General features: G+C 39.6%; 1 protein-coding gene across 7 annotated transcripts in view; it reads right to left on the bottom strand.

Annotated features, from left to right (window-relative positions):
• The window catches only part of LOC126483869 (uncharacterized), a 134,870-nt gene that overhangs the window by 13,171 nt on the left and 106,271 nt on the right, over nucleotides 1–15,428 (bottom strand). For all 7 annotated transcript variants that reach the window (XM_050107103.1, XM_050107104.1, XM_050107101.1 and 4 more), the window contains 3 exons: nucleotides 15,225–15,406; nucleotides 14,904–15,102; nucleotides 1,046–2,371 (listed from right to left, as the gene is read on the bottom strand). In XM_050107103.1, coding sequence (XP_049963060.1) covers nucleotides 1,046–2,371; nucleotides 14,904–15,102; nucleotides 15,225–15,406 — 1,707 coding nt within the window. The remainder of the gene's footprint in view (nucleotides 1–1,045; nucleotides 2,372–14,903; nucleotides 15,103–15,224; nucleotides 15,407–15,428) is intronic.

The following is a 15,428-nucleotide window of genomic DNA, read 5'->3' as shown; positions in this document are numbered from 1 at the left end:
AACAAAATTATCAATACTTTTCTTTAAACTGCACTCTAGAGGAAATCAAAATTTCTGTCATTTTAAAAAGCAGTTCTGTGGTGTTTACAAGGCCAATGTAATGAATATTCATATTAATAACACAGCTCCTTTTATTTCTATTTTTGGTGAAAAACATACAAACCGTGACACTGTGTTGTTTTCAGCTGTCGAATATGTCAAAATACAGTAGTGCACATACTCACTCCATAGTCTGGTTGAATGTAGCCATACAAACACAACTTGGCAGCACTTTTAAAATAAAGAAAAAAAAGAGTCGAATTCCCATTAGTTATAACACAGTACCACTACCATCATACAACATTATTCTACTAACTGAGCCACAATGACATAACATCTCAAAATTCTAAATTAGCGTTCACACACAATATTGTTAGGGCTCTTTGGTAAAGTTGGCAGTTTCTAACTTTCAAAGAAAGAAAAGACAGCAATAGCCTCCAAAATGGCAATGTATATACTCACTCAAGATATAATGAGCTGCTCTTTTATTTCGTCTGTTAAAATGTCTACCACTGTGAAGCATCTCGACCGCAAAAGTCAATAAGTGGCTTCTGTCATCTTCAATACAGCATGTACACATCATAATGACATCACACTTAGGTTTCTCAGTATGCACATAATGTCCTCCATTGCACTAGACTGAGGAAGGGAGACGTTAGTGGATGCCAAAACAGCAATAGCAGGCGGGCGCACAACACCAAGCTGATGGTGAATGATGAGCACAGTGCTGCAATGAGTCAGGCAGAAGGCAAGCAAATGCTTAAACCCAAAAGGCAATCGGGTCCGTGTGTTTTTCAGGGGTTTTTGGACAAAATGGAAGAATGCCCTGAGTTTTCCCAATTTCCCAGGGAACTGGGTATCGCATAGACTGATTCACAAGGAAGGTTTGTGTATATAACTTATTACCACTTACACGAGCCAAGCCATCTGGCTGTAGATACTTAATACTATCCAGACAGGACAGGTCACTAGTACATAAACAAGAAATTATTTCTCTGTGTCTTACCTGTTCTACAGATCGCTGAGGCAGTTGTTGACGTATCATGTAAAGTATTCTTTCTGTAGCACATTCCTGCTGAAACATTTTCAGTATAACTTTATCTTCTTCTTTCGTCCATGTCATCTGTGTAGTGTCCTCTGATATTGAATCAGAAGAGCATACATGAAAGGCCAAGTCATCTCTAGTGTTTCTTTCAACTATTACTTGGTGAGAATTTGAAACACTAACACTCTCCTCACTGCTCTTTCCATACTCTTGTTCAAGCGGCTCAATAACGTTAGAATCTTTTGAGCTGGATTGTACCTCATCACTTCCTAAACATGGGGAAGTACCTTCATTTTGCTGATTATGTTGTTCCATTTCAGCAACCAACTTGACAGGTGCAGTGTCAGTTACTTTGTTCATTATAGATGATGCACAAGAATCACCACAGTTGAAACTATCTTCATTTCTGGATAATGTACTGTCAACACTGAGAGTATTATCATCAGGGCTGCAATGGACTGTTTCATCACTTTCAGTTATACATTTTAATGTTACTGATGGCTGCTTTAGCAACTGCATGTCTAAGGACACATTACAGCTACCCACCTCATTAAGAGAAACTTCTATAGAATTGTTATGCACAACTGATTCCACAGTGGACACATTGTCCATTAATCTACATTGTTTCTTGGCAGGTGGTTTATGTAGCTGACAATCTTGAATTTTCTCATTCTTTTCTTGGGTGCTTGTTATACACGTGGAACAAGCACCATCTAAAGTTTGTTTATCAGATGGTGGTGGTGATTTAGTTCCTGACTCAAGCGACTTTTGTCGAACTCTATTTCTGGAGCTGCTTCTTGATCGTTTTACAGAACCTCTCTTGGACAAGGAGCTGTTACCAGTTTTATTTTCTCCACTTAGTTTTGGAACTTTGATGCACACTTTGAGGGTACCACTTCTGCTGCTTCTGGTAGCTTGAGAAAAGCGAAGATTGTTTCTGGTATTGCTAGTATCTGGACGAATACCTTCAAGAACTTTGTTGTTCCTGTTCACAGCTCGTGGTTTAATATTTTTTGGTTTAACTGCATCCTTGCCTGCCAAATTGCTAATATCTGACTGTGAGCAGCTGTTGTGCTGCATCACAGTTGGATTCAGTGTTGCTTTGGATGGTGATGTTTCCTTCAAAGCACCTGGTTCATTGTGTCCACTATCTTTTTTGCGCGTCTTCTTAATACACTGTTTAGGTGCCAGTCTCTCAATACATGCTGTCATGTCACAATCTGGAAAAATTACCTTTGCTGGTCGAAGAACCTTTCCTATTTGCATGAAGACTCTTCCATGAATGAACTGTAACAAAGAATGATCCATACAATAGGTAACCATTCTTAACATCGGACTGTTTTAGAGCTAAAACACAAGCAGGAATATATACGGAACGATATATAGATACTGAATGAACCTCAAACATAATATTAAGACTTATTTTTAAAATAAACAAAATACATTCTGCAAAAATCAGTCAAATCTAAGCAGCAACATATATTTTTAAAATGAGGAAGAAGGTCTCAATAAAAAGTCACAGAAACTGATAAATGACAGCAAACAGCACTACAATATGATAATGGCGGAAGGGGATTTAATGCATCAGCAACAGAAAACCAAAGAACTAACATTTAGTTGGAAACTCTGACAGGACTATGTTAGCAGAAATGATGAAAGTCATTTGTTAACAGAATTTCTGAAAAATAATATAATGCTGCTTATCATATTCTTCCAGAAAAAATCAGAAGAATAGCAAGAACCAAATGAAACTATAAAGAAACTGTACTAGATGTGCTGGTCCTTAAGCACTTTCATTTTCCATGAACAAGGAGTGGCCAAAAAGATTCCATTTGAGGGTGTTGCTGCAGCATACATGCTATAAAATGTGACTCTGATGCAGTCATATAAGCACTGAAATGTGGCATTCATGTCTTTCCAACATGCAGACCTGCTGAAACGAGAACTACAGTGAAGTTATTACCAACTGCGTCCAAGCAGGACTAACATGCTATTATTCTTTTCTTGGCTGCCAAAGGACCAACATTGGTAGACACTCACAAAAGAATGAAGAATGTATATTCAGCAGCATGTCTGTCAAAAACCATCATTGAGGAACAGTGCACCAAGTTCCATACTGGACATGATTCAACACAAGATGCAGATCAATCTGGGACATCACCCCGATTTCAAGGAACCTAGTGTCTCCATCACTGGGATACAGTACTGCATGCAATTAAGGTAAAACATCTGAGAAAACTGTGACAACGGGTGCTGCTGCATTATGATAACACACATCCACATATTGGAAATGTCTAATGCAGAAGTCATGCTGACTCAAGTGGGAGACACTCGAGCACCCGCCCTATGGACCTAATCTCTGCCCTTGTGGTTATCACATCTTATGCCTCTTAAAAAAGACCTTGAAGAGTTGATGATTCCTATCAGACTAGGATGTGCTGCAGGCTATTACAGACTTCTTCATGCAGTAGAACACAGTGTTTTACCAAACAAGTATCTTCAACCTGGTGCACCGGTGGGATGTTTCCCCCAATGTCCACGGCAATTTTGCCTGATTGGCATATCGCATCCGGACTGTAAGTCCTTCAAGTGGAAAGATTTTGAGTTCCCCTTATAATTACTACCTATAGGAAGTCAGAACTGTAGATCACGAGAAGGAAGTGTACCAGATTAAATTATGCACAAAAAGTTCAGCATCTTAGAAAATGATGATGATACTAACATAGATGAAAGTAGTAATTATTTAACATAATCACTAGTGCAAACAGCAAAAGATGTTGCAGGTGAGAAGAAAGCTAATGAAACAAGATAGCTATTGGAGAGAACGTGACAGTTTTAAATAACCTTATAATTAGTAACTACAGGATGTCAAAATTGTAGAACATGAGAAAGAAGTGAACCAGATTAAATTATGCAAAAAGTCCAGCATCTTAGAAAATGATGAAGATACCAACATAGATGAAAGTAGTAATTATTTCACAAAAGTAGTAATGCAAACAGCAAAAGATGTTGGGCACAAGAAAAAAGCTAATGAAACAAGGCAGCTATCAAACAAAAAGTGAGAGTTTCAAGTATGCATAGAAACTTTGTACAATAAGCTGTCATCATCAAAACCCCTTGGGAACTATCTTTGAGAGGGTATGAAAAGGCACTAGGAAAATTTATCAAGAGGAACAACTGAAACAAAACGAGGAATAACAAAACAAGAGAAACTTACGTTGGGTAAACATCATATTGCACTAATTAATATGATAGGTGGCACAGTAACTAATAAGAGAAAGTAAGGAAACTGTTCAAGCATTCAAAAATTTCTTTACGTGTTTGTCTTGTGATCTCTCAATTTTCCTCCTCATGAATGATTAATAGTGTGCCTTCAGGTGTCTAGTCAAGTTGCTGACTCCACTTCGTTCAAAATATTATGTCAACTGGTCCAGTCTAGATGGAGTCTAGGCAGCGAGTACACATAACAACATAGCAACACAACTTGCAGCATCTGAAGACAAATAGGTTGGTCAACAAAATAGTGTGCATAAAATGGAATCAACAACTCAGTTGAACACCCAAATGGACACTGTTAATGTCCTTAAAGTTCAGGAAAACAGAGGGATAATAATGACAGTCACAGTATTCCAGAAGAAAAGTCATATGAGGTGTCTAGATCCATATAAAGTACAGAGAGAGAGAGAGAGAGAGAGAGAGAGAGAGAGAGAGAGAGAGAGAGAGGACATAAATAAACAACCATCTGGGATTTATAAATTTGAGTAAGTTTCTGATTTTTTCAACAAAAAAATAAAATACATGCAAAAAGAAACCTTTACTGACATGTGTTTGTAAACTTGGCACTGATTCACCATGTGTTAGTACACTAAATAATAAATATGTCAATTCCAATTTTTATAAGACTTAATCAAGACAGTGAGAAATTCAGAATTGAAAGTGGAGTTAGGGAATGTGATTCCACAGCACCAAAATTATTATTAGTAGCCCTATAGGAAATTTTCAGATGCTTAAGCAGAATATGGGTTAGCAAAAACATATCTGACCTTCCTTCAGTTTGTTGATGACACTGTACTGTTTGCTTCTCATGCAGATCAACTTTAGTAACTAATGGGCAAACTTAAAAAAGCAAACTTGAAAGTCGACATGATTACAATAAGACTAAAATATGAGTAATATTTTAAATAACTGTATAAATTAACAGTTAACTGAAAAAATAGGCAATGAGTTTTTCTATTTAGAACAGTTGAAGAAAATAAATGATTGGACACGAAGAGAATTAAGTTTCTGAATGAAATGAGTGGAAAATTTATAATCAATGTGTACCATCAGTTTTGGGCTGTGGTCAAGAGATACAGATTTATAATGTAAAAATCAATAGAAACTGAGGGTTGCCCAGCTAGCAATGGAGAGTTGCTTATTTGAAATAATAATGAGAAACAGTGAAGGGATCAGGGAACAGACTAGAGTAGCAGATGTAATTATGATTGTAATGGAAATAAAATGACAATGGCAGGAACTTTAAGTCAATCAAATGGATGGCAGACGGATTAAAAAAGCTATGTGCTGGTTTTCAAGAAATAAGGAAAAAGATTCAGAATATTCTGGACATAAAACAGTTCCCAATTTGGAACTCCAATTGGTTCGATGCGAGTACCATTTGTGATGCAGCAAACATCCCACCAATAATCAGTTTCTTCCCGGACTCATTGCAGCAAATAAGGCATAACTTGAGCAATGGCGGCATAGATTCAATTTTTCAGATCAGCTAAATTGTTTGATAGGGGAGGAACATACACATGGTCTTTAACGAAACCCCAGAGAAAGTAATCCAGTGATGTCAAGTCTGGAGAGCAAGGTGGCCAGGCGACTGGCCCTTCATGGCCAGCCCATTGACCTAGGAAGCAATTATCAAGGAAATGTCAAGCTTCCATGAGGAAATGAGGTGGTGCACCATCTTGCTCATAGTAAACCATTCCCTCTCAGTCATCTTCATTGATCTGTTGGATTAAGAAGTTTTCAAGGCTATCCAGATACATAATACCAGTGACAGTTTTCTTCTAGAAGAAGGGCACCAAACATGTTATCTTTGAGGCTGTCACGAATGTGTTCCAGGGATGCATATGGATTTTCACTGCCCCATGTTCTGCAGTTGCGTGTGTTCACCATATCACTGATATGAAATTCTGGCTCATTGCTAAAGATTATTGTGTTGAGAATGTCTCGTCATCCTCTATTCAATGCAACATTTTCACACATAATTTCCCACGAGTAATCTTATCTGCATCACTAATGTGCTGTGGCACTGTGAATCTGTTTGGTTTCAAGTGCAAATGTGTATGCAGTACTTGCCAAACAGTGTATTGTGGAATGCGAGTCTAGCGAGATGCACGTCACACTGATTTTTGTGAATTGTGGACAAAGCTCTCCCAAACCTAGTTGACATAATCATCAATGTGGGCTACCAGATGGTTTGTCATGTCACAGTGAACAATGCACCTCAACAAAGTTCTTGTGCCCAGTGTACATTGTAGGCCTGCTTGGAGATTCTTGAGCTTATTCAATGTGAAATTTATGCTGAATATTTGTTGCACAGTTAGTTTCATGAAACCAAAACACACAGGGAGCACGCTCCACACCAGCAAAAGTGGTTACTTTAACTGTGCAGTACGCTGGTGCTACTGTTGGTGTAATGGGGTACTGATGCGCTACTTGAATCAAACTTGAGGTTGTTTGCTACAAAATAACACATCTACTGTTCTGTAAGTTATCTCAATATATTTTTATATCATTCCAAAGTTGTAACGGCCTTTTTGAATCACCCTGCACTTCTGGTAGCACTAGAATATCAGTTCTGTGCTTTGTTCATCTATTGTGGTGCGTTTAAACTGCGGATGATTGTTTCTGCTATTGGATCTACTCTCTTCCTGCCCAAGTCAACAGCCAGCCATTATCTCGCAAAGAGACCATGAGGATAAAATCAGAGAGATTAGAGCCCACACAGAGGCATACCGACAATCTTTCTTTCCACAAACAATACGAGACTGGAACAGAAAGGGGAACTGATAGAGGTACTCCAAGTACCGTCATGTGGCTTGCGGAGTATGGATGTAGATGTACCCATGCCGTTATGGCAGCACAGCAGCTGCATTTCCACTATAACAAGCAATTTGTGTCAGTCGTCACTATGTGTGGGTGGTTGTCGGAGGACCCTATGTTTTCCCTGGTTTCTGAGGCTGTCTCCAACGGCCCACAAATATTGCCCCAGAATATTCTGCTGTCGCTGGTAGTGGATGGGTGACTGATTGAGTTTCACATATCACAGGAATGTCCCTCAGCCTAACTAACTTAGATATGTACCAGCTTTTGGGTTGTTCTGCACTGCAGTGCACTGGCCATTCTGTCAAGTTGTGTCTTATAGTAAACAGTGCTTTCCTTTCTGGGGGCAGTTCTCCATCTTGGCACATTATAAGAATGTGGAACAGCAACTTAGACTGTTGGAGGTTAATTTGCTGATGGCTCAAAATATTTTCAGGTTAGAGACTTTTTCTGTTTTGACTTCCAGATAGTTGACAAAATACATTTACTGTCTCAATCAGCTCCCTCCAAAGATTTAGACTTTTTACTAAAGTTGTACAACCAGCTGTTCAAGAAAACTTTGAGTTGAGCAGGAAATTTGGAGGCACACGCTCCCTTAAGCCATATGCAATCTTTAAATTTTGTCAGCCCTGCCCCATTCCCTTTGACATGTGCAATAAGTTCAAGGTCAAGTTGCAACATTGACAGGATATCAGCGTTGTTTCTTCTATTTTGCTGAGTCTGTGGGCCATCCCTTCAGTGGAGATTCAGAAGCTACAAGGCGCTATCCACTTTTGCAACAATTTTAAACAGACAATCAATGGGCTCAATGGGCAATGTGCGCAGACTCATATCCCATTCTGCAACCTAAGGAGTTGTTGGCAAAGTTGTTAGGGGATCGGTATTTCTTGCACATCAATTTGCACAACACATACCTGCCGTTGTCACTGAAGACTAATTCTCAGAGTTTCTTGGTGCTGGACACCTCCTCTGGGCTCTATCAGTTTAATCACTTGCCTTTTGAAATCTCATCTGCATTTGAAAGTTATTAATATTACTTGGAGCAGTTGAATCAGGACACTCCTTACTGTGTGAAATACCTTGATGACATCTGGGTCACGGCCTCCACATACCTTCACCGAAGAGTCAAGCAGTATATTGCTCCCTCCTACGTATATCTCACGAAGAGACCATGAGGATAAAATCAGAGAGATTAGAGCCCACACAGAGGCATACCGACAATCCTTCTTTCCACGAACAATACGAGACTGAAATAGAAGGGAGAACCGGTAGAGGTACTCAAGGTACCCTCCGCCACACACCGTCAAGTGGCTTGCGGAATATGGATGTAGATGTAGATGTAGATGTAGAAGAGTTGAGCATTTGCAGAATCTGCAAATAGTTTTCCAATGCCTGCTGCCAACTGGAAAAATAGAGTTTTTTCCCCAATGATGCGCTTTTTGGGTCGTGTTCAGCAAAGAAGGCTTTGTCCTGACAGACTACCACCAAAGCCATTGTCAACTGGCTGGCACATGAGAACCTGAACGAGCTCGAGTTCATTATGGGCAAGATTTCGTATTATGGTATGGTCATTCCCCAGGCTGCACACATCTGCCACCCTCTAAATTGGCTTCACCAAATGGGCATCAAAGTTGCCTGATCTGTGGATTTCAGTCCCTCAAGCAGTGTCTGTGCTCCACTTTATGTTTGGCTTCTTTTTACACCAGGTAAACCTTTGACCATTGCCTGTGACGCATCCCAGAGAGGCATTCGCGCAGTCCTGTCACATCGGAATCCAGATGGCACCAAGCATACCATACATTCACATCAAAGACACATTTCACAGCCCAACATATTACTCACTGGCTATCGATTTCAGAACTAAAATATTTCACTTTTATGGCTTGGGGTGAAGTTCCTACTGATCACCAACCACAAGGAATTTGGTTTCTTATTTGGCCCTTGGCCCAAACTGCCAGATAGGACTGCCCACTGATTGCAGAGATGTGTGCTTTTCCTCAGTAATTACGCTTATGAAACTCTGTACCAGTCCAATGTCCATCAATGCCAATGCTAACAGACTATTGCAGTTGCCAGTGGGACTGGATCCAGAGTATGACCAGCACGACGCTCTCAATTTCACCTTTGATTATGTCTTGGAGCAGACCTTGCTGGATTTTCCTTTGGTGGTGTACAAGGCCATGGCTGCCAAGACCACAACCTCCTTTTCTGGAAAATCATTTCTGCTGCTCAGGTGGTGTGGGCTCTTTTTGAGCGGATTTGGTATGGCGGGCGGTTTTTTTTTCCCCCTAAATGGTCAACTCAACATGGATTAGAGGGTCCTTCCACTTGCTATAGAGGCACAACACTGTATACTTGTTGTTCCTCCTGCATTACATCCTTGCATACTTGAGCTACTGCAGGTGTCGTACTAGCGTATGACTCATATGAAAGCATTGGCACATGGTCATGTCTACTCGGCGATGATCGATCACAACATCAAACACCAGTGAGGGCTTGTCAGCCTGTGCACGAAACCTGGCTGCACTGCCGTTTCAGTTTTCCCCTTGGTCAGTCCTGGAGAACCCTTGGAACAGGATGCATTTTGATTTTGTGGGCCACTTTTATTGGTAAGCATGTGGTTGTTGGTGGTCAATACATTATCAAATTTCCTATACATCACCAAGCTATCCTCAGCGATATTGCCAGCAACTGTTCGCACGTTATTGGTCATTTTTGCTATGAGGGCTCCTCCTGGCAAGTTGGCAATTTGTTTCAGAGGAGTTAGAAGATTTCTGCATTCACAATGGTATCCAACATCTGACTACCAACCCGTTCCACCCAGAGTCTAACTTGGAGGTGGAGTGCTTCGTGCCTAGGTTCAAGACCTAAATGAACAAAGTCTGTGTCTGCCTCATCTACACTAATGCCCTGTCAAGTTTCCTGGCTATGTATTGGGTGATAAAGGCAAAAGGGCGTAGTCTGGAATGTTAGCATAGGTGTCAACTGTGAGGTCTTTTGGATTTGCTGCAACCCTAGTCACATACCTGACCACAGCAACCTGCCACGTTTTTCTCCTGGGGCTGCAGTCTATGTCTAGTCTTTTGGCCACAGTCAGTTTAAGCATATGTATTAATGATTATTGGCTGCCAGGTGTTGTGGTGGGCCACAAGGGTCAGCAGCTGTTTGTGGTGGATTTTAGTCGGGAGTAGCTGATCTGTCATTCCAATCAATTGCGGCGACAACCTGTTGGACCTTCAATGCTGCTATCTCCACACCAACTGGTTGATGGAATCAGTCACAGCATTGTTCTGGTGGCAGTCTCCCAATAGTGGCAGCATGCTTTCCTATTGCCACCCCCCTCCCCTTTCCCCTGCACTCTCCGCCATCCTAACTTCAACTACAGAATACATGGCCAGTGAGACTTTTCTCTTGCACTTCCCACTGAGGAGACTATGGAATTTGAAATGGTGTCCTCTTTCCCTTGCTCATCAGTGGTGGAGTCCTCACCCAAGACATTGAGATGCAGGCAATGGAGCTGGCTCGAGTATCATTGCGGGATAGTACACAATGCTGCCCTGCAGGACTAGGGATGGGAAAAACGACCAGTTACAACCAATACCAGTATTATAGAACTGAATAACAGGTCTTTTTTTTTTGTTATTTATTTGGTCTCAAGTATAACAGGTGTTTTTTTAACAACCCAGCAAAAAACCAGAAATATTGATTAGCCATAGTAGAAGTGCTAAAATTTTTCCTTTTTAAATAAACCTCTTTTTTTAAAAAAAAGAAGAAAGAGAAGAAGAGGAGTACTTTTAATCTGTAAAATTTACATTGGTTTGAAACATTGTGTTATTATATAAAATGGGAAAATCCTTCAGTGCTACTTTAGTAACAATGCCATCAAGATATGAGCAGCAACAAATGCATGTCATAATAATTGGTCATAATAATTTCCATGCAAGGAAATAATACTGATCACGAGTCATGGCTCATCTTCTAGTGAGGCTGCGGCTAGCATGGAGCGGCTCTTATATTCTCTTCATATAAGGGCTGCTCCTGTCGTGGTGTGGTTCTGATCAGCGTACTACTGGCTGACGTTGTCCCACAGCCTTCTCTGCCATTACGTTCCAGGACGACATGCCAGCACTTGATGTTACACTAGAACACACTACATGCACACTCATTACAGTCACCTAAACTTAACAATTATACTTACATACACAGCTCACACCTCGCAACGGAAAGGTGCCTGTGTGCGCGAAGTGAATACTTTTCCAATTAGGTGACTGAACCTGGCCTTTGGGGTCTCCCAGCCATTCATGCCATATGGCTTTACTTTACTTTACTAGTGTCAGCAAGGAGAAACTTGTGAACAAGAATCAGGTAAATGATCGAAATTGGTGACACCCAGAAAGAAGAGATGCCTCAAGATGAAGGTCACATATCTCAAGAGTTTTCAGGAAGATGCAATTTGTCATGAAATATTTGCAGATTATTCAGGGGTGGAGCATTCAACACTTAAAAAGTTATGTGCCATTGACATGTTTCAGAATGGTAAATAATCCTTGCTACAAGTTGTGTAAAAGTTAGGATTGTGCTATAAAACTATTTGTCAGGACAAGTTATTAATGGAACATTGAGATATTACAGTCTGACAGTATCATTATCTGAAGAAATTGATAGGGACAAATTTTGATAGTAGTGTTTGACTTGATGAAACACAACTACATGGGGGATACAACTCAAAAAATGGCTGGACACACGATATCATAAGCAGTAGTATGGAAACTCCGATTAGCAGAAGGAAAAGAGTAATTGTATTTTAAAAGGTTTCATTCCCAATTGTTGTTATTATTTCAAGTAAGGCCTCTGATTATCATGAAGAGATGAATCACAGAACTTTTGTGAAATTGGTCAAAGCTCTGTGCTTCAAACCTTAATGAAAACCCTGTGACTGTTACGGTTAACATTCTGTATCAGTCAGTTATACAAGGTAAGGAGCCCATAAAGGCATTCTTTGTTGGCTGGAGAAACAACATACCAGTTGACAATAACTTGAAAAGAGCAAAATTAATAGAACTAACATTGGAACACAATCCAAAGTATCTAGTTTACCTTGTGGATGAAATGGCAAAAATATAGGGTGTGAAGAGGTCAGACTACATCCATATCATTGCCATTCTAATGCAACAGAACTCACTTGGGCTCAGTTCAGACAACATATTGCTACAGAGAATAAAATATTATGTTGACTGAAGTGGAGCACCTTTTGAAGGACACAACAGAAAAAGTGCGCCCACAGATTGGCAAAAAGAAGTAAAACATACGAACAAGCTATACAAGAAGAATGGAATAATAAAGGCATATTACAACAGTCCGACAAAGACTTGATTACATCTGTCACTATGAGCAGTGACACTGCTACTTCCACTGACTCTGAATTAAGCACTGTCTTCCCCTTGTCTGATTAGTGTCCAGTGTCCTTGACAAACCTCTTACTTTGATTAAATCTTGTGTTGTCCATTTGTCAATTTAACTTCTCTGTTGTGAGACTAACGGCCTTGCCGCAGTGGATACACCGGTTCTCGTGAGATCACCGAAGTTAAGCGCTGTCGGGTGTGGACGGCACTTGGATGGGTGACCATCCAGGCCGCCATGCGCTGTTGCCATTTTTCGGGGTGCACTCAGCTTCGTGATACCAATTGAGGAGCTACTCAACCGAATAGTAGAGGCTTCGGTCAAGAACACCATCATTACGACCGGGAGAGCAGTCTGCTGACCCCACGCCCCTCCTATCCGCGTCCTTCTCTGAGGATGAGAAGGCGGTCGGATGGTCCTGATGGGTCACTTGTGGCCTGTAGACGGAGTCCCCCCCCCCCCCCCCCCCCCCGGCTAAGGAATACTGTTCAGCCACCTGACATCACCTCCTTTTGGTAAGTTGGACTGCATTTTAAATAGACTTTATTCTGGGGAAACATAAGATGTCATGTAAGTGAGTTTAACAGTGTTCAAGATATGCAGAGGTAGGAAGGAACTTTTCCAGACAGGAAAATTTCTCCTATTTCAGTAACCAATCCAACACCAACCCTAATTACAATTAAGAAAAGATTTCTGACATGCTCAGGGATGCTACTGAGTAATACCACAAGTAAATTTTGAAATGTTTACTTGATTTATGTAGGCCATACAATCAGCCAGTACAATGTAGTAATAGAGGGATAGAGAGAGAGAGAGAGAGAGAGAGAGAGAGAGAGAGAGATTCCAGTTCATTAAAGGATACGTCCAAAAGCTACCCAAGTTTTCATTCTTTTTTTTGTTTAGTTGTTAATAACTCAATGCTTCTATTATTTGGTGAGTCATCTCCTTTACCTCTAAATTATTTACGATAAGGTCATTTAAATATTGTGTGTGCTTGAACATTTTTGTATGTTTAAAATATGTGTATACTTTTATGTCATCACCATGTAACATGTCATCCCATTAGTTCATAATATGGTTCTCACTGTGATGAAAATACAGGATGGCATAACACATATATGGCTACTGTTGTCATGTATAGTAACCAGTGTGTTTTTGTGACTTTTGTTTGTGTGAATGTGTGTGAGTTTTCTACATCTGATGAAGGGCTTAGTCCAAAAGCTCAATATTTCTCAAATTCAGTTTCATTGTACCTGCCTGTGACTCAATGCCTCCTCTGTGTCATGAGTAGCAATCTATCCTTTTCATATTATTCAAAAATTCTGCAACTGCTTCTCTTTCTTGCTTTAAATTACCTCATTCCTCCTCCTCTTTTTGTTTTCCTGTGTCCTAACTGATGACCTAATAAAGGGCTCCTAAGGAATTTCCAATGAATCTAGTGTTTAAATGATTTTCTCTATCATCTGTGGTTAGCACTTTGGTACTGATGCTAGGTATATTTTTGGCAGAATTCCAGAAAAGATAAAGGAACAAATTATGTGCAGTTTTAGCAGTAAGCACAGTCTTGTGTAATATAAATGCGCAACTTTTCACAAACAGTAATTAATATTCTTACATGTGCAAATCTTACCATAATTACTAAAAAAATTACAGCAAAGAGAGACACACATAAAAGTTACAAAATCAGTAGCACTCAGAGCTCAAGGTTTCTTCAACTAGTAAAGAAGGATTACGGAAATAAGAATACTGAGAAAATAGTTCACAAATTTACTTCTACATCTACTGCCTCTTGTAAGTAGATTTTTTTGATCTGCATTCAACTGTATTTTAATTACGGTGATGATTTTATTTACAGACTTGTTATACAATAGATAACAAATAACACAGGAACCCATTTAACATTTACTCACAATGTTGTGACCAACAACAGGTACTATTGTATAATGTTTACATTATGTATTGTACCTGTAACATTTATAATCAGCATTGTAGGCCACACACAGAATTATTGGATTTGCATTCATTTCTTTCATGATACATAGATGCAGCTCTCAAATGATGAAGAAGAATGACACTAATGCAATCTAACTATTTATTCTAGTTTTTGATATATGTCTGCCTTAAAAAAGTAGAGAGAAAATAATCATAGCCTCCAGCAGCAATATACTAACACTCGATTCAAATGCTGTGTACAATACATCACGCAATGAACTCTCAATTCCTAATTATTTCGTACTAAAGTTTTAATTATATTCTTGTAACAATTACTTGACCTGGAGTTATATTCTCGCTTTAAAGTATAGATAGATAGACAGATAGATACCTTTGTTCCGCATGGTACACAATGATGTATTCGGGAACGATACTTTTGTTTGGTGGAGTTGTGACATGTACATATACAAGTATCACTGCCATATTTGTCTTCTTGATCAGGAACAATTAATGTTTCCATTTGATCATCATCTCCCAAGTTGTCACTGTCAACTTCAGCACAACCCATCTCATCAAAATCAGTCGACAGACTAAAAACGGAAAGTAGGCTTGTACTGATACATGCAATAATGAATTAAACTCCACTGCCACACATGAACAGCTGCATTTAAAATTTATTTTCTGTAAGTATATCAAAATAAATGTTTTATACCTGTCTGGAAGATGCTCTTGTGGTATAATTTCCAATAAACTTTCAATGAGAAAGCTGTTACCTCTCAATAATGGTAAAACAGCACTACGCACATCATTCATGGTTACATTTGTTTGTGTGCTCAGAAGTGTAAGAGCAGTGTAGATTTTGCGTAGCTGTTGTGGCTGTCTTTTAAAATATACCTAGAAATGAAATAATAATAAT

The sequence above is a fragment of the Schistocerca serialis genome, chromosome 6, assembly GCF_023864345.2.
Source record: "Schistocerca serialis cubense isolate TAMUIC-IGC-003099 chromosome 6, iqSchSeri2.2, whole genome shotgun sequence".
Classification (NCBI taxonomy): domain Eukaryota; kingdom Metazoa; phylum Arthropoda; class Insecta; order Orthoptera; family Acrididae; genus Schistocerca; species Schistocerca serialis.
The sequence above is the reverse complement of the archived record's forward strand: the minus strand, read 5'-3'. Positions and strand labels throughout refer to the sequence as shown.